Source organism: Vulpes vulpes, chromosome 8, assembly GCF_048418805.1.
Source record: "Vulpes vulpes isolate BD-2025 chromosome 8, VulVul3, whole genome shotgun sequence".
In the NCBI taxonomy this organism is placed as follows: domain Eukaryota; kingdom Metazoa; phylum Chordata; class Mammalia; order Carnivora; family Canidae; genus Vulpes; species Vulpes vulpes.
Genome location: NC_132787.1, coordinates 7,081,008 through 7,100,454, shown reverse-complemented (window position 1 = coordinate 7,100,454; position 19,447 = coordinate 7,081,008). Strand labels below are relative to the sequence as shown.

Sequence of the window (19,447 nt, the reverse complement as noted above, 5' to 3'; positions counted from 1 at the left end):
AGGGAGTATAATTCTGCAGGCTCATCACTGCCAATTCTCCCCCCGACTCTACAATCCAGCTGCACTGTACTTCTTTTAATTTTCTTTTTTCTTTTTTTTTTTTTTAAGATTTTTATTTATTTATTCATGAGAAACACACAGAGAGAGAGAGAGAGAGAGGCAGAGACACAGGCAGAGGGAGAAGCAGGCTCCATGCAGGGAGCCCAATGTGGGACTTGATCCCGGGTCTCTAGGATCAGGCCCTTGGCTGAAGGTGGTGCTAAACCGCTGAGCCACCCGGGCTGCCCTTCTTTTAATTTTCTGAAGTCAATCTGCTCTTTCCTGCCTCTGAACTTCTGCATACATCATTCCCAGGGTCTAAAACTCTTCCCTACTCCTTTCATTTAGCAGGCTCCTGTACTTCTTTGAGGATTCAGCTTCAATCAAATATACACAAGGAAATGGGCTCTCAAAGAATGGGGTAGACCTCCCTGCACCCATGCCCAGTGACATGTTTCTGTGGGAGGTACCCTTCACATGTTCCACGACAGCAAGCTCTCAACCATTACACTTTAAGGTATTGTCAAGTAGTAGAGTCCAGACTATAAAGCCAGACTGTATAAGTTTAAATCCTGGGTCTGGCTTCCTACCTAAGTGACCTTGGTCAGGATCCTTACCTCTCTGTGCCTCAGTTTCCACCTTTGTAAAAGGGAATTGATAATCACACCTTTACCTCATAATGCTGCTGTCAAGATTCAAAGATTTGATTTTATGTAACTTTAATTCAATTTAACTTAATTGTAATTTAAATTTAACTGTATCTTATACACAGTAAATATTCAGTAAATGTCCACTATCATGTGCCGAGTAAATAAAGGAACATGTCATAAAGAGATCTGGAAAAGCTTTCTTCACAGAACTTACTTTTTTTCTCAGGTTCTGACATAAACATCACTGCCATATCAAACCTTTTTAGTTCAGAAAGTTTTTGTAAGATTTCAAAGATGAGTGATGGCTCTTCTTTCCTGAAATAATCCAAATATAAAACAAATGGTTAATTAAAAGTAGCTCACACAATCCTGTTTTTCTATCATAATATTTCTAATTATACATAAATAAGTCTTCATTTATCCTTTTTCCCTGGATACTGTCTATATTTTAAGGGCTCAAATGAAGAGCTTTATCAAGTCAATTGAAGAAATTATAATATTCTTAAATATGAGGTTTATTAATTTGCTATCACATTTGTCACTTCACCTCCCTTTCTTTAAAAAAAAAAAGTTGGAAAGTCCTTTTCCCTCCTACCTAATCATTTCCCTTTTTTTTGCTTGTACTTGGCACCTCTTCACAACTTCTGCAATGGTGAAATTTACTAGCAAGCTAATTTTGCTATACAGAAGGTAATAACAGGACATCAAGGAAAATGACTTTGCCAGATCACTAGAAATAGGATAACATTACAACACACAGGTATAACAAAAAAAATTCCACTTACTCAATGTAAAAGTCATGTAGAATTTTAATGATTTGGTTGAATACATCTGGATCTAGATTTTTCTGAAACAACTTAGGATACATGGATGGCTCAATTTGCTTGGAAAAGACATAAAGAGAAAATTACATCATGGCAACATTCACATATCACATATTATGTATGCAACAATTGCTTAGGGGAATATAGGGAAGAGTAACTATTATGCACTAGTCCTTATTGAATAATAATGAGGTCACACTGCAATGTAACTGTGATAGAAGAACGAAAGTCAGAGGAACTCTAAGATAATCACTCTGTTCCAGGCAGAGAAAAATCTCATGTTTCCTGAGACAGGAAACTTCAGAGAGCTCTCAAGGAGCAATAAAAATAACTAGACAGTTTAAAAACCAGAATTACATAGGATAATGTAGTTAGAAGTAATTGTGTATTTTCTATGCAATATAAAATTATAAGGGATTATTACTATAATCACACTTGAAAAAGATAATGCTAAGATCCATTATTTGGTAAATTTCATAAGATCTGATTCTTTTTCTTGGAGCAAATAAGAGCTCATTTTCAAAAGAATGATGGTCTAAATATTGCAAGTAGTGCTTGGGGCATATGGAAGGCACTCAGTGTATTTTAATTTCTTTCCCCATCTTGAAGAATGAAGAATTAAGTTTAAGTTAGGATTTTTGAAATGAGCATTTAGTTATTTTACCACAGTTTTAACACAGAACCTATTTCCAAAGGTTTCCTGGTTGCAAATATTTCAAATGGTCTGGCCAAGGTTATACATGCAGCAGGCAAGGGTTCTACAATCATATTATTCAAAAAGCAAATACAGTACTATTATCATACAGTAACAAAAGAAGCTCTTTGATCTTTTACTTAAACTAGAACTACTAGCTTCCTCTTCCTTACCTTCAAATACTGATACAGCATATCTGGAGAATTTTTCAGTTGTCTGAAATCAGATTCAAGCTGGAAGGAGTTAGCAGGAACTGGAGGAAGAGCAGCAGTGACAAACTGAGCAGGTGTTCTGTCTATGTCTACAGGAATCTTCTCACGGAAAGACTGACATACACCCGGTTTCAACTTGACTTGAGGTCTAAAATATTTCAGAGGCATCAAACAGTTTAGAAAAGAACCATAAATAGTTACAGCTTACATAAGGAAACATCAATAGTGAGTTTTCAATTTCTGACTTTATTAATATATTTTTGTAACTGTTTATAGTCTACATGTAGTAAATTCTTTCAGCCGGTAATAACATATTTTCGGCAAGAATAGATTATGCTTTTGCCAATTTTCACATGCTGCCTATGTAATGACTATTCTCATCTGTTGGGACTAATTTAGCCTGGCCACCTTTTGAAGTATACCATTTCTATAGCCTGCATTACAACATCATATCACAGATACTCACAACTCAGCCTTTCAGAAATCTGAATTATCAAAGTTTGAAGAAAGATATTCCAAGATACCAAGAGATGCTTCCTCTTTTTAAAAGGTCTGCCCATTTAGTGTTTTCCCAAATCACTAAATATCACTATCACTTTAAATAAAATCACTAAAATTCAACATTAGAAAAAAAAACTTTAGTAAGATTGCTGAGTGGCAATACAAGAATGTATGAATTAAGTTTCAACATCCCCAAATAAACCTAATTAATCTAGATCTTTTATATTCTCATCATTAACCAAAAACATGACTATTTCTAAAAATTCTACACATAATTTAAAGAGCTCACAAATAATCTGAAATATTAGTGGCTAGAATAATAATGAATAAATTCTACATTTATGAAGCTTCCTTTTAAAACCTTAAAGATTTTTGCTGAATTAAAAAGTGAGATGCATATATTGAAGTTCCAGAGTAAAAATGCACAAAATCAATTTGTTCAAGATACCTTCTTACCTCCAAATTCCCCACTCTGGTATAGGAACAGTGATCATACCTTAAGCAAAACCTCTCCTCCAGGTAAGTACAAATAAAAAAGAAAATCTAGAATGTGAAGTTGAGCAGTTCAAAGAATTACGGTAATACGTACAAACCAGAAGTCTCGGTAGTAGTATCAATTTTCTAGTGAACTATTACCATTCTCGATGAGTATCAAGAATTTTCTTCTGGGGCACCTGGGTGGCACAGTCAGTTAAGCATCCAACTCTTAGATTAGGCTCAGGTCATGATCTAAGGGTCGTGAGACTGAGCTCCACATCAGGCTCATGCTTAGTGCAAAACCTGCATAAGACCCCCTTCTCCGTCTCCTGCTGCCCCTGTCCCTCACTCTCTCTCTTTAAAATAAATCAATCTTAAAAAGAGTGTTTCTTCTACTCACGGCTGGGTTGAAGTATCACTGATTTCTTCTACTTTCAATACTTTTGCTTTGGGAATATCACTTGTGGGCAAAAGGTCATCTTGGCTCGAATTCTTCTTACTTGGAGCACCTGCATTTGCTATTCCATTTGCCAGATTAGGATTACTCTGTGGAGCAGCAGTAGTGCTTTCTGGCACATCAATAGTCTGTATCAAATTACCAGTTTCTTCAATAATAACTTTCTTGAGTGGTTTCTAAAATAATTAAAATCAATTTTTTAAATCCACATATAAAGGTTTCCTATTTTAGGGTCACAAATTAAAAGGTTGCAGTGTTCTCACAATTACCATCTGCTTCATATTTAAAGAATGTACTTAGATTTTATTTTCATAGACTAACAGTTTTAAGTAAATTCAATCTGATGGCTAGACAGACAGGAGTCACACCCTGAGAATACAAAGAATAAAAAAAGGGCAGCCCGGGTGGCTCAGCGGTTTAGCACCGCCTTCAGCCCAGGGCATGATCCTGGAGACCCAGGATCGAGTTCCACGTCGGGCTCCCTGCATGGAGCCTGCTTCTCCCTCTGCCTGTGTCTCTTCTTCTCTCTCTCTCTCTCTCTCTGTCTCTCTCTGTCTCTGTCTCTCATGAATAAATAAAATCTTTAATAGTAATAATAAAAAAGATGCCTAGCACCTACCACCATATGTTAAGTCTGAATGCAAGAAAAAAGAAATGTATGTATATATAATTACAAGGCAATGGGATGCATACTATAAAAGGTGAAAGCACAACATACTAAGAGAACACAGAGGAAGGAAGACAAACACTGGCATCAGGAGAGTCTTCACAGATAAAGTACAGATGAATGGTAATGTGGAAGGGCACAGCATGGTCAGTAGAAAGATGAGAAGTCCAATGGGGCTAGTGCAAGGGGAGGAATGGTGGGGATAAAGCCTGAAACGAAAGGCTGCTTAAAGTCACCTTATAAAAGAGCTGTGCACCACGTCAAGGAGTTTGGGCTTTATCCTAGAGGCAACAAGGCCAAGAAAAATTATGGCCAAACCTACAGTGGGCTAACTCAAGGGAAACAGAACAAGGTCTGGCAATAACCAGTATTCTGTAGGAAACAGACTAACGTTAAAACCTAAATGGATTTAAAACAAAAAACACTTAAGTAGATTTTCTAAATATGTAGCTGCTGGATAAAACCAGCCTAAGATTAAAGATTTGCCAAATACATTCACAAAGTTGGTAAGACTTGACCATAATGGTTTCTAATTTAATAAAACAATTAGGGTTCACTGTTTATTTCAATCATTATAAATGTCAAACATGTTTAATTTCTTCTGAAGTTTACATATAATACTATTATTTTTAATAAACTTTTCTTCAATATACTCTAAGTGCTCATTCCAACTGTATGGTTGAATTTTAAATTAAGAAGTTGTAAATATAAAAACTTTTGACACATATATCAAAATCAGTGTTAAATCCAGATATTGTATTAACAAAGCTAAGAGAAGACCTAACAGTAACAATCGAGCGTTACTGGATGAATGAACATAAATTTTAAAAGCTATTAGCAAAATTGTTAACGAATCCTACTAGCAGTTCTAGTTAAAGCACAATCATGTTAAGCGGAAGCCTTTGCCTTGCTGAGAACTCTCAACAGCAAGTTTCCTCTGAAGATATTAACCAAGAATGGGCATGTGTTAGTGCTGCACAACAGACTATAATTTCCGACAGGCAATAATCACTGGATTAAATCAATACAGTCCTATGTAAAACCAAATCCTTTTACTGACAAGATATATAAACATGATCTTAATCTAAAAATTTCCTAATCAGTGGCCTCTATTAAATGTAGACCACTGGGTACTGGGAGCTACTGAGGGCTACCGAGGGATGGGAGGGATGAGGGGATGACAGTATGCTGGTTAGCAGGAATAAAACACAAAATGTATCACTACAGAAAGATTTAAGAAAATATGATGATTAATCCTTTTTCAAAATTAAAATTTAGATGCATAACATTTTATTTAGCTCTACATTATGACTATTTCAAGAAAAGGAAGAGAAAAATAAACAGGGAGAAAGAGAAAGGAAAGGACTGAGGAGGAAGGTGAAGTTTTGCTATAGGAAAACAGAAAAATGAAAGTAAAACAAAATAAAGCATTTCAGCAGAGACTCAGCAGAGATCAGGAGACCCTTCATTTACTACCACCTACCCGGGAACCCCGGGTCTCGTGTGATCTACATCAGTGTTCTCCTACACTCTCTCCAGAGAAGATTCACCAAAAGTACTCCCAGGATGTCAGCATCCTGGTCTTGAAACATAGACTTCCCTGGCCTAGGCTCTCAATGGACTCAAGTGCTCCTAGGGCACTCTCCACTTCCTGGGCCTTCCTCCCTTTCCTAACCACTTTCCCCAGTGGTCAGGTTGTCTCACAAATGTGTGACTGAGACAGAAATTCATATTCATTTCACCTAAAACTTCCTTAGAATTAATGGATATTATTTCCTTTGATCGAAACTAACCTGTGAGTTATCCTCAAGGAGAAATAGTAAGGATCACACAGGGATTAGATAACTTGCCCAAAATTTCAAAGTTTATAAAGTGGGGCTCAAATCAACTCTTAAGAACATTATGTTCAATTGCATCTTTTATTTTTTAAATAATGCCCACATTTTTATTATAAAAATAAACAGCAATTTTCCCTCTTTCCTAGTAAGATACTGATTTTGTTTGGGATCATTTACAGAATGGTTTGTGTCCCAGATCCTTCATTGCAGAGAGGTGTTCTATTTGAGATCTTGTCACGAAGACTTAAATACATGTTGCATTTTCAAATTACTAACATTAATTGATTTTTAAAGTGAGGGAGAAGAAAAGCCAACAAATGAATAAAAGCTCCTAATTCTGGCCACAGGACATCACATATACAGATATTTGATTTACAACATGGCTGTGTTTTTATAATTACGAACAACAAGGTCTGACAAAGCCTTTGTTAAAGGCTTTTCTAAACCTTGTGAATTATTCTTTTATGAAAACCTCTTACAAAGATGTAAAAGCTTAAGCCATTTTAAAACCATTTTTAATTAAACACATAAACTTTATTGAAAAGAATAGCAGCACATTAACATAATCTGTGAAAACAAATACAATATATAAAAACAACTAAATTTATGCCTGCTCCTGAAATAAACATTGTCTCAGAAAATCCAATAAAGTCACAACAAGAACACTGGGGGGCATCTGGCTGGCTCAGTCGGTAGAGCACACAACTCTAGATCTCAGGGTCATGAGTTGGGAGTCCCTACGTTGGGTACTGGAGCCTATTAAAAAAAAAAAAAAAAAAAAAACACTAGAAAAGCATTAAATTGGGCAGCCCTGGTGGCGCAGCGGTTTAGCGCCACCTGCAGCCTGGGGCGTGTGATCCTGGAGACCTGGGATCAAGTCCCGCATCGGGCTCCCTACATGGAGCCTGCTTTTCCCTCTGCCTATGTCTCTGCCTCTCTGCCTGCCTCTCTCTCCACCTCTGAATAAATAAAAACTTTAAAAATTTAAAAAAAAAAGGAAAAGCATTAAATTAAGAAATTCTGTTACTAACCTGAAATATGAACTTGACAAAAGACTTTGCCTTTCTTCCTTTGCAAAAGGAAGATAAAATATCTACTCTGACTTCCTTATAAAATTGTTAAGGCTCTCAAAGCATCCACCATGCATAAGTTACTTCCAGAAGACTGAGAGAGGATCATGACCAGTGAGGGGCACACAGGGAGATTTTGGAGCTGACACTTTTCAATTTTTGACCTAATTGGTGATTTCATGGGTGTTCACTTAATTTTTAAATCTTAATTTGTCTCACTTACTCTTTTGTATACATTATATAAATGTTAGAAACTACCATTGATATCATATATATAAGTATATGTATAAAGTTAGGTAATAACTTTAAAGATTCAGCAGAATACAAATTGCTAAATTCATGCCAGCTACTTTCCGTTCTAACATTTTTGCAGGGAAAAAAACCTGGCTTTGTTGGACTTAATGAAAAATAATACAGTGTACAAAAACAAAGTACAATGTATATTTTTAAAGACAATTTGCTTATACTAGAGTTTTGCCTTAGGTGCTAATTTTTTTTTAAAGATGTAGATATGGTTTTGGGTATTTTATAATGTAAGGATAAACCTGGCTGAGGATACTGTAACCATCCTCAAGTTTCTCAGGACACACATATGATGGGCTGTGTCATTTCCCCATACTGAGCTGGAAAGCAGAGGTTTCTTGCAGAGAAAGAATGAGGTGGTTTACAGAAAGGCATATGTACACCACTCCTGCAGATGTGCATTGTACAAAGACCATATGCTGGGTTCTCTGAGCCAAGAGGCACACCTCTGACTTTCTCCCCAGCTGACTGAGCCCCAAGCAGCCCGCAGTTGTTTGATGAGTTAGGAAACACCTGAGCCAGGGTCCTGTGGTGTCTTCATCAAGTATAGGACAGGTGTCCCCCTTATCCTTGGGGATCACCTCAGCATGTGGGAAATGCTCTGCTGCCAGTCAGGGACCTGAGAGTAGGAGAGAGTTTAAGGCAGTGGAGAAATGAAAGGAGGGTCTGTTTTACTTCTGCATAGTCTATGCAAATCAAAATAAACCTCCATCTCTTCCAGGGCCTTTATGAAATCCAAAAGCTGGTGCCTCTCCCCTGGGAACAGCAGCTCTGTCTCTACCAAGGACACAGAGAAGGACAAGGTAAATGCTGTGGCCATTTTTAGTTGTACTTCTTCTGGGAAATCATCTTTTTCATACAGCACTCTCTCCTGGTCTTACCTCTGTTTTGTGGGTTGTGTGAGATGTCTGCTATGTTATTTATTTTTAAAGTGCAAACTCTTAACCCTACAGGCTTCTCGATTTTCAGCTTGTCATCTTGGTTATGCCTCCAGAAGCCAAAAGTACTTAAAAAGCCTGAGGACCTTAGGGAGTTGATTATATATTTCTAGGAATAACACAAACAAGACGAAACCACCCTGGATGCTGAAGCCTCTTGGCCTGGCTGACTCCTTCCAGAACTCCTCTATGCAGGATCGTTGTTGTTTCCACCTTTCCTGTTTCCAGTGAGGTGGCCGACCTGTTTAGAATGTCTGCGGTAATCCTCACCACTGGAAAAGGTGAGATGCCATCCCTCCAACTTTTTACAGTGTGTGCTTTGTGCAATTTTGAATGGTCTCAGGTAAGGGAAATTTCCTAACTCATCACTGCTCCATCTCTTTGGTAAATGTGCTATACAGAATCCCACCAGTTGTACCCTAGGTAAAAATATTCTGAATTGTTAGAGTTGACATATTTGTAGAAAACATACACTAGAAATGAAGTCATGAAGAGAGAAAAACTTAACCTCAGGGCCAGATGCGCACAAAGTCCTTCGGCTGTGTTCATATGAGCAGTTTCTGCTGCTGTGCCCTGAGTCACTGTTAGAACTGATACTGCCTCTCATAATACATCATTAGAGTTTAATACTAGAAATCAAAACACGTTTGTGTTATTTATTCTGTTGTTCTGTTATTTAGAATTTTTGCCTTTTTCCATAAAACATAATTACTATGTGTCTCATGGTGTATTTAAAATAAGACCTACCTACCTATGAATTTAATAAGATAAACATAGCTGAGCTTAGCTGACATTTATAAGTAACATATTCCTCTCAGAAAACACTCAGTTTCCCTCCAAAACTCCAGGAATCTCCATCTCCCAGAGGTCTCTGAGGCCACAGAACTCCCAGAGAGAGTCCCCTTTGTCAAGGAGGGAAGCAAAAGAAGGTGGTCATGGGCTAGCAGGTAGAACTTTTCCATAGCAGTGATTATGATACCAGGTGTGGAGAATGGGCTTTTTATTCTCATTCTTTTTGTTCTCAACATACAAATAACCATCTCCTGCAGCCACGGAGGAGGAGGGACGTAGGGTTATCCTAAACACAGATGCCTGCCTGTCTGGAATATGCTACCTTATTAGTTTATAACTTCTGTTAATCCTCTAGGATGGAACCCTTGCCATTCTACATTCGCACACATGGGCAGTGACTTGTAGTGACAGTAATTTAACTTCTTGGTGTCTACTCCCTCAAGCTGTATGTGGCACCCAGTGGGACGGAGTGTTTTCTGGCGTGATCCTGCTCTCTTGGAATCTGGTGGGGTAGGAAAGGTGGCAGGTGCTGACACCTGCTCTTTTGGGTTTCAGCTGATGTTGGTATTATTGGCTCTTTTGTCTCTCATATCAACACAGCTTTCACTTCTGCTCTGCAAGTCAATATGGTTACAAGAGGACCTCCTCCTTTACCAGGGCCATCCTGCACGTCCTACTGCATGCCCCCCCCCCCCCCTTCATCACCACCCAGGGCTATGAACCACCTCTGCCTCCTGCACCTTGGTGGCGCTGGGGACGACACCTACCACCTCCACCCAATAAATGATCTGAGCAGTGGATCGCATTCATCCTTATTTCTGTTGTTGTTGACCTTAGGTACTGATTTTAGATCTAACCCCACATAGGATACAAGGCTATTGTAATAGAATCATAATCCCATATGAAAATGGTACTAGAAATTAAACATAATTATTATAAAATGTAAAGCTACCTCAAATTCCTTTAATATCAGAAAATATATAGGAATGTTTAAATTCGGGCAGCCCGGGTGGCTCAGCGGTTTAGCGCTGCCTTCAGCCCAGGGCCTAATCCTGGAGACCCAGGATTGAGTCCCATGTCAGGCTCCCTACATGGAGCCTGCTTCTCCCTCTGCCTGTGTCTCTGCCTCTCTGTGTGTCTCTCATGAATAAATAAATAAAATCTTTAAAAAAAAAATTTTAAATTCATAGTGCTAAATTAAGTCACTGAAAAAGTCATCCCAGAATTCTAAAGAGCTGAATTTCCCCCAATTTTATTATGTCAATAATCCTAAGAGTATTTTTTAAAGATTCTAAAATGAGTTTATTAATTCAACAGTTTGCTTCCAACTCTTATTAATACTGATATAGGGGCGCCTGTATCAGTGCCACTGGGTGGCTCAGTGATTGAGTGTCTACCTTTGGCTCAGGTCATGATTCTGGGGTCCTGGGATCGATCAGGCTCCCCACAGGGAGCCTGCTTCTCACTCTACCTATGTCTCTGCCTCTATTTCTCATGAATAAATAAAAATCTTTAAAAAAAAAACTGATATTAAAAGGAAAAAAAAAATGAAAGAAAAGTGCTTTACTTACAGTTGACCCAAGATGAGATGGATTATCAATAGGTTTTATCACATTTTGCCTTTGTGTAGAATCAAGAAAAACATCATCCCAGTGTCCTTTCTCAATTAAGTCCTTGAAAATAAATTTGTAAGCATGACTACCAAATATTCACAAGTTAATTATAGAACAGATAACGTGTTTCTGTTTCAAAAAATAAGGCCATATTTTGGTGAAAAGAATACATTACCTTTTTAATTTTGGAAAGTTCAGTTACTGCTTGCTTATTCCCAGGTTCCAAAAGTAAAACAGTCTCAAAATCTAAAGTGAATTTTTAAGAAGTAGAATGAATTAGTGAAAATACAGAGTTCAAGACATGATACGTTTAGTTAATAACCCAGTTCATCTCTAGAAGTTTTAACTCAGGACACTAGAAAACAGGTGAGCAATAATAAGAGCTAAACATTGAGTGCTCTTCTAGTTACTTTATGCAACTTTTCATGTCACCCTCATCACAACCCCACTTTCCAAATGATACAACTGAAGCCTAGAGGTCCTCTAACTTACCAAAGTTCACACTATTAAAAAAATGACAGGGTTACTCACCAAATGTAAGTCAGCATCTAAGAGAATTCCATGTAATGGAGTATCATCTGGCCTTAAACCTTAGACAATATGCTAAGTGAAAGACACCAGACACAAAAGGACAAATACTGCATGATTCTATTTATATGGAGAATCTAGAATAGTCAAATTTATAAAAACAGAAAGTAGAATAGTGGCTACCAGGGGCTAGAGGAGAGGGGAATGGGGACTTCTTAATCAGTAGATTTTCACGATTGGATGATGACAAAGTTCTGAAGATGTTTGGTGGTTATGGTTGCAAACAGTGTGAATGTACTTAATGCCACTGAATTGTATACTTAAAAATGATTAAGATGGTAAATTTTATAGTATGTTTATTTTGCTACCATTTTTTAAATGCACACACTACAGCTGAAGCCAGGCTTACAGAGAAATTCTCAGATTTAAATGCACATATCATTAAGAAGGAAGGCTGAATATCAATTATCTAAGTACTGAATGCAAGATATTAGAAAAACAGCAAATTAAACCTAATAAAATAGGGGCGCCTGGGTGGCTTAGTTGGCTAAGCATCTGCCTTCCATTTAGGTCATGATCCCAGGGTCCTGGGATGGAGCCCCAGAGTTGGGCTCCCTTCTCAGTGCGAAGCTTGCTTCTCCTGCTCCCTCTGCCCCTTCCCCTGCTCATGCATACATGCACACGCTCTCTCTCAAATAAATAAAATTGTTTAAAAAAAAGTAAAATAAAATAACATAAACCTAAACACAATTGAAGGAAAGAAATAAACAGCAGAAATAAATGAAATAGAAAATACACACAATAAAATCAAGCTGGTTCTTCAAAAAGACTAATAGAATGAATACTTAAAAGACAGGTCCTGGAAAAATAAAATAACTGAGACTAAAAAGGAGCACCCTTGTAGATCTCACATTATCCTCTAATCCTTAATGGCTGATTCTCTCTTTCTTTTTGCCTTTTCCTTCTCACCTCTAATTCAAATTACTCATTAACTCTGATTGACAGCTAGCCAGATGAGACCACACACCATTCAAGTAAAAGATAATCTGGTCCACCACGAAAGCTACATTCCTTCAAATCTGCAAACTACCCTCCATCTGAACCGTGAAAGAAAATTTACTTCTGCGAGTTCTATATCCTTGAACTATGGAAAAGCTACCCAAGTCCCTGCTTCTGTAACTTGGGAGTCTCATGAGGACAAGTGAGTGATAGCAGTTATAAAAATAGTCATACCTTGTTTGGCCTCATTTAACTTTCCCAAAAATGTTCTTGCCGTTCCTCTTCTGGCAAAAGCTTTAGAGTATGAGCCATCTAATAATATAGCTTGTGTGCAGTCCTTTTCAGCTTCTTCATATCTATCCAACATGACAAAATTAACAACTAGAAAACGCAGTTTATAGAGAAACTTCACATAAACTGAATCTCTAATGTAAAAAGCAGTCACAGTGTTTTAATTAAAAACTCCCAAATCTGTCTTTGACCCTCCTATATGTCAAGATGACATTAATGAATTACTGTGAATTTATTTGGCATGATAATGGTATTGTGGTTATCCTTTAGGGATAAGATGTCATAATGTCTCTGATATGCTTTGTAATGATTCAGACAGGGGGATAAATGCTAACTAACTATAATGACAAAAGTATGGCTTGTTAAAATTAGATGATTTGGTTCAGGGGGCTTATTACATTTATGAAATCTACAAAACTTTCATAATAAAAAAATCCAAAAAAAAAGAGAATCGCCTATGATTACATTCTCCCCAAAGCCTAGATGAATGCCATCCTATCCTCAAAACAAGACCTCATAAGAATGAAGTAAAAATTTCTAGTGAACTTAAGCATGTCTTAATTCTCTTAATTCTTTAATTCACTTTTCAACAAAAAAAAAGGATATGTCTGTATCTGTGCAAATGTGTGTGCATATGTTCCACCAATATACTTTCTACTTTGCTGATTATATCATTCTCTCATTCAAGACATGTGCATGGCCCCCCCAGTTTTCAGGGTAAAATACTTTACTGACTCTCCAGCACTGTACCCGGGGTAATAGCCATAATTATCACTTGCCTTTTCCAGAAGTTACATTAACTTTTCTACTATTGTGCCTTTAAATCTGTACTGGAACATTCAACCTTTCATCTCACTTACTCTAACCAACATAATATATCACTAATTGTGTCTGTTAGTTTAAATGAGAATAAATATACAAACAAAATTTACTTCTATGATAGGAATTCCTAACCTGAAGTCCTTTGAGAGATCTGAAAAGTTAGATGGGAAAAATATTACATCCTTATTTTCACTAACTTTTAAATAGGATTTAGCTCTTATTTCAATTATAACTGTAGACAACAAACCACAGTAGCAAAAGTAGTAGCTATGACTTTGCCCCAATAAATATTATAGATATTTTCATATCACATTACAACTATTATAGACATCTCAAAATATTTATTACAGTAGTAATTAAGCCTGTTATTTGTATATGATCACAGTATCCCTGTCTATAAATGCTCCTAGGACCTAACTGTCCAACCATAAACAACTAACTCTACCCCTCCTAGTCATTCAGATACCAAAAAGTAAAGTCATATGCTATCACATTGGTAACACAATCATCTGTGTTACCTTTTTATTTCCTATCCACACTTATTGGTTCATCACCAGGTGGAAGATGTCATGGATCAGCCCAAATTTAAATTTTCATATTATGAAAAAAAAAAAGAAAAAAATAAATTTTCATATTATGTCTTCAAAACAAATTTAGCTTTAAATCAGCCTCTATTTTAAATGTAGTTTCTCATTTTGTTGTGTCAATGAAGTATATATACCACTAGATATAGTGTGCAAACTGTAAATTTGTAATTTCAAATGTATAATTATGCATTCAAATATATTATTGAGAAAGGTTCCCCATCAGCCAAATGGGTCAATGGCACCAAAAAAAGTTCAGAACCCCTATTTTAAATAATTACAGGGTTTTTTTTTCTTAAATCCTGTCACTAGTATATAAAATATTATTACAACAGATATAAAGAACCGTGAGACAGTTTCTGCCATCAGATATTACCCTGCTGATTGTCCAACTTAGAACCCCTAAGAGTGCAGCCAGAAACAGCTGATTAGTATCACAGGACCAAGTTTTAGCTGTATATATAATCAATCAGCTGATCTCAATGGCAATAATTCTCTTTTGTTATGTATGTATGGATATGCATATATAAAATACTGCCAGATAAGAACTTGAAAATAATTTTTTTTTAATAATTTTTAAATCACTCATAAAACTATTAAAGAAATGTTAAATTGTGTAATGCCATACTATTACAAGTGGAAAAATAATAACAAGAACAAGCATTTACTAAATATATGCTGATGATACTCAGTTCTTCATTTAAATTTAATGCTCAAGAGTAAATAAATTATATTTTAACTTATATGCCAACTTATGGTAAATTTCATTTTCATCCTAAAAGACATTAACTATAACGGAGACTTACTTCTGAATCTTTAGATAGGCCATTGCTCTGTTAGCTGGAAGAAGGGCATTAGTGCCATCTGCTGCTATCCCTCGAGTATAGCATTCAATTGCTCTTTCATATTTTCCCTCTTTGAAAAAACCATTCCCCTACCATTTTGGAGAGAAGTGTAAAAAAGAATGAAAAAATATGCAAAAAATTAGCTGAATTCAAACCTTAAGTAAACACTACAAGAATACCCATCAATATCATATCAGTAATTAAAATATATTTTAATGTTAATAATCTAGTCCATGATACATGTTCTAGAATCTGTTTAGGTTGTTTTTTATAATGGCATTATTCTCTTTTCAGTACTAAAAAAAAAAAAAAAAAAAAAGTATACCTCTATACTACTTTGCACTATTAACCATTATTCTAATTATTATACAAAGCCCTAAATTTAAAAACACAATAAATACATACCCAAATATTATACTCTTTAGTTATAATGGAAGCTGTACAATAGAATTCCGTAGCTCAAATAATTTTTGTGAAAGAACAGAGTACCAGAATTGTACAGCTCATTCTTTGGTTAACATCAACAGGACTAAAATAGGATAAATTAAACCATACCAGAATGTGTATACCAGATTTCACTCTAACATTTATAATCAGTCAGGTTTATCACAATTAATGTCATTCCATAAGTATTCATTAAAAATCTTCTGTGGGTCCAAGAAAAGCTAAAAATATGTTAAACTGAATCTTGACTTGGGATTTCTAAAGGAATTTTGATCAGAAATAGTCCAGTGTGAATTAACGGAAAAAAATTCTCTAACAGAATGAACTGTAACTTGTCTCTGTGTTAAATGTATAACCACCTACATGTAAATATGTTAAAATACTCAAAAGTAATTTGCTCCCTAAACTATGTTATTTTTTTAAATTATGTGTTAAGTCACCAATTCCTCAAATTTTGAATTAGTAAGCTCCGGAGGTTTTTAGTATAACTTTCAGTTCCTACTGAAGAATTTTAATATTACAGAAGATAGAAACAGGATACAAGAAATGGAGAGTAAACTCAACAAAACATATATAGCTTGAAATCCCTCTGAATTACCAGATCTTTCTCTGAAATGGCTTGCTGCTTATTCTGTTGCTCTTCAATTTGCTTTTCCTCTCTTTCAGTTGATTTAATCATTGTATCAGCTTCCTTTGGATATAAATTTTCTTTGGATGTTAAAGCCTAGGAGACACAGTAGTTAGCTAAAATAAAACAAGTAACACAAGATGCATATATATTTAACTTTAAAAAAACTAAATTACTCAGGTGTATTAGAATTTGTCACAGTTCAAATTAATATTGAAATAATAGTTTTTACTCTAATCCAAAGTCTAATTCAAGTTAAAAAAACAAAATAGTGAATCTAATATACATCTTATTCCAAATAAAATAAATCATATCCACTAATGGTAGTTGTTCATTTATTTATTCAAGAAATATTTATTGAATTTCTACACAGGCCAGGCACTATTCAGGTAACTATTTTCAAAAATAAACAGATAGGGGATCCCTGGGTGGCGCAGCGGTTTGGCGCTTGCCTTTAGCCCAGGGCACGATCCTGGAGACCCGGGATCGAATCCCACATCAGGCTCCCGGTGCATGGAGCCTGCTTCTCCCTCTACCTATGTCTCTGCCTCTCTCTCTCTCTCTCTCTGTATGACTCTCGTAAATAAATAATAAAAAAAAAAAAATTAAAAAAAAAAATAAACAGATAATTAAGACCACATCTAAACTTCTCAAATTTAATATGCATAGTCATTATTTAACCAAATACAAAAATACAAAACAATTCCTAATTATAAGCAAGCTGATTTGTCGATTTTATTGCAATAAATCATGGCAATATTCAAAAGCACACTTTTCCTAGTCATTGTCATTTTTTTCTCAGTTTCAATGGATGGCAAATGATTGTAACTGACTCAACAGCAAAATGAAAGGAATATGTAACTGTACAGTATCATTTGACAGCAAATTTTATAGCAAAATTATAACTATTTTCTCACTGTTAAAAAATTAGCAGTTTTTTCTAAAACAAACTATAAGGATGGAGCAACTTAAAAATTACAAAATCAAAGAAATATATCAAAGTTTAGTACAGAAATCAAAGCACTAGCCAAAAAAGAAAACTTAGTGGGACAAAGAGAAATAATTCTATCATCTGGGAAAAAATAAAGCAGCACCAGTTCACAGACCTCAACCATGACTTTTTTTTAAGATATTATTTTAAGTAATCTCTACCTCAACGTGGGGCTCAAACTTACAACCCCAGGATCAAGAGCTGCATGTGCTACTGAATGAGCCAGCCAGGTGCCCCTCAGAAGACTTTTTAAGAGGACTCCTAAGGATCTTTAAATACCATTCTACTTCCTCTAGCTTGCAAATCTGTTTAGTAAAACTATACGGTACAAAGAATTAAAATTAGAGAAAGTCTTAAGTCATCTATAGTACAAAGACTACACAAAAACCTCTACTTCGTCAAATAAAGGTAAGTAATGCACTTTATTTAAATAACTGTGATTTACCTGATTAATTTTCCTGAGTTCATTCGTTGCTTCAAAGTTATTTGGTTCCAGTTCTAATACTTTTTCATAATCTAAGTAAATTTAGAAGATAAATATTTGAAAGATAGGGTATTAAAAAAATTCTATAAAACAATAATCATTTGCTACATGTGACAAAGAGGCAAGTGTCTTACAGAAAAATTCAGAGTAAGAACTGCTAATCAACAGTATCTCTGTTCTCCCCCAGGACAAGCAAAACCCTACAGAATCCATGACCAATCACCTTCACCCACCAGCCCCAGGAAGGATACTTGCTATCGTTAAGTTGCATGTCATAAACCCAAGAAGTAGCAGAATCCTATCAGGTTATCAACTTTTATTCAGATTTTATAATTTATAGTATATAAATCTATTTTATGGAATAATAAAAGGCTTAGAATTTACAAAGAAAAATGTGTTAAAAACTTTATTAACAGTTTGAGGCAGTGCCTCTGCCTCAAAATATCCAACAAGATGTTTTAATCCTTATTTTACAGGTAAGAAACTGAAAATCATAGGAGAACCATAACCTTCCCTTTGGTCACACAGCTAAATACATGGTGGAATGAGAATTTGAACCGGAAGTCTGACTGGTGGCAAATAACGCATTCTGTCACAAAGTATCAAGATATTTTTAAATAGCAAAAATGAGCCTTATTCAAATACACAAAGCTCTTAAGGTAGTAACGGTGACTGTCTAGTATCTATGATTCTTTCTATAACATCTGTTAAACTGTTAAAGAATTTTTTAGATAATAAGGACTTGGAAAATATTAATACCTTTTTTGGCATCCTCTAATTTTTGCAATGCAAATCGAGCAGCACCTCGTCTTGTGTAAGCCTTTGTATAACTTCTATTCAAGGCAATTGCTAAATTACAATCTGACTCAGCAACAGCAAATCTGCAATTTAAAAATATTAAAGTTAAAAAATAAATTAATTAAAAATTTTAAAAATATATTAAAGTTAATAAAATTCATTTGTTAAACTAAAACTTCATAATTTGTTTCTGAAAATCCCAGAAGGGGATTAAGTTCCCAATTAAAGGTGTGTTTCCCATCTTTTTTATTTACTTACAGCTACAAAAGGCATTAATTAGTGATGGTGAGATGTTAAGTAATGTTCCCTTTAAAGCAAGGAACAAGAATGTCCACTATTACTGCTTTTTTTGTCAGTATTGTGCTAGAGGTCCTGACTAATGTAGTTTCAAAGACAGAAATATAGCCAAAAAGACTGGAAAGGAAGGAATAAAACTGACATTCTCGGATGATATAATCATCTACCTAAAATAACTCAAAACAATCTAGAGACACTTAGAAATAATGAAAGTTTGCAAGCTGGCTGCTTTACTTGAGATAAGCAATAAAAAACAGAAATAAATCTAACAAAAGATATGTAAGACTCATACACAGAAAATTTGAAGCCTGTCCTCACAAACATTAAAGAAGACTTAAGTGGAGATATATAGCACATTCATGATCTATAATAAGTCAAAGAGACATAGCAATATAATTCTCTCCAAACTGAGCTATAAATCCAAAGCAATTACAATCAAATTCCTACATAATTTTTCAAAGAATTTGACAAGATGATTCCAAAATTTATACTGATAAGCAAAAGTCTAAGAATACCCAAGACACTCCTGAAAAATATGGTAAGAAAACAAGCCCAATGCCAAATATCAAGACTTTTAATGCTACAGCAATTAAAGATAGTATGGAAAAGGCATAGGGATAAGCAACAGATCAATTGGAAAACAGAGATTAAAAAAGAGATC

At 35.4% G+C, this 19,447-nt stretch overlaps 1 protein-coding gene across 2 annotated transcripts in view; it reads right to left on the bottom strand.

Annotated features, from left to right (window-relative positions):
* RPAP3 (RNA polymerase II associated protein 3) overlaps positions 1 to 19,447 on the bottom strand; it is a 43,796-nt gene that overhangs the window by 4,869 nt on the left and 19,480 nt on the right. For both annotated transcript variants that reach the window (XM_026000176.2, XM_026000177.2), the window contains exons 6-16: positions 18,451 to 18,572; positions 17,653 to 17,723; positions 16,187 to 16,312; positions 15,106 to 15,233; positions 12,837 to 12,958; positions 11,251 to 11,321; positions 11,034 to 11,135; positions 3,798 to 4,030; positions 2,381 to 2,567; positions 1,475 to 1,572; positions 904 to 1,004 (exon numbers count right to left, since the gene is read on the bottom strand). In XM_026000176.2, coding sequence (XP_025855961.2) covers positions 904 to 1,004; positions 1,475 to 1,572; positions 2,381 to 2,567; positions 3,798 to 4,030; positions 11,034 to 11,135; positions 11,251 to 11,321; positions 12,837 to 12,958; positions 15,106 to 15,233; positions 16,187 to 16,312; positions 17,653 to 17,723; positions 18,451 to 18,572 — 1,361 coding nt within the window. The remainder of the gene's footprint in view (positions 1 to 903; positions 1,005 to 1,474; positions 1,573 to 2,380; positions 2,568 to 3,797; positions 4,031 to 11,033; positions 11,136 to 11,250; positions 11,322 to 12,836; positions 12,959 to 15,105; positions 15,234 to 16,186; positions 16,313 to 17,652; positions 17,724 to 18,450; positions 18,573 to 19,447) is intronic.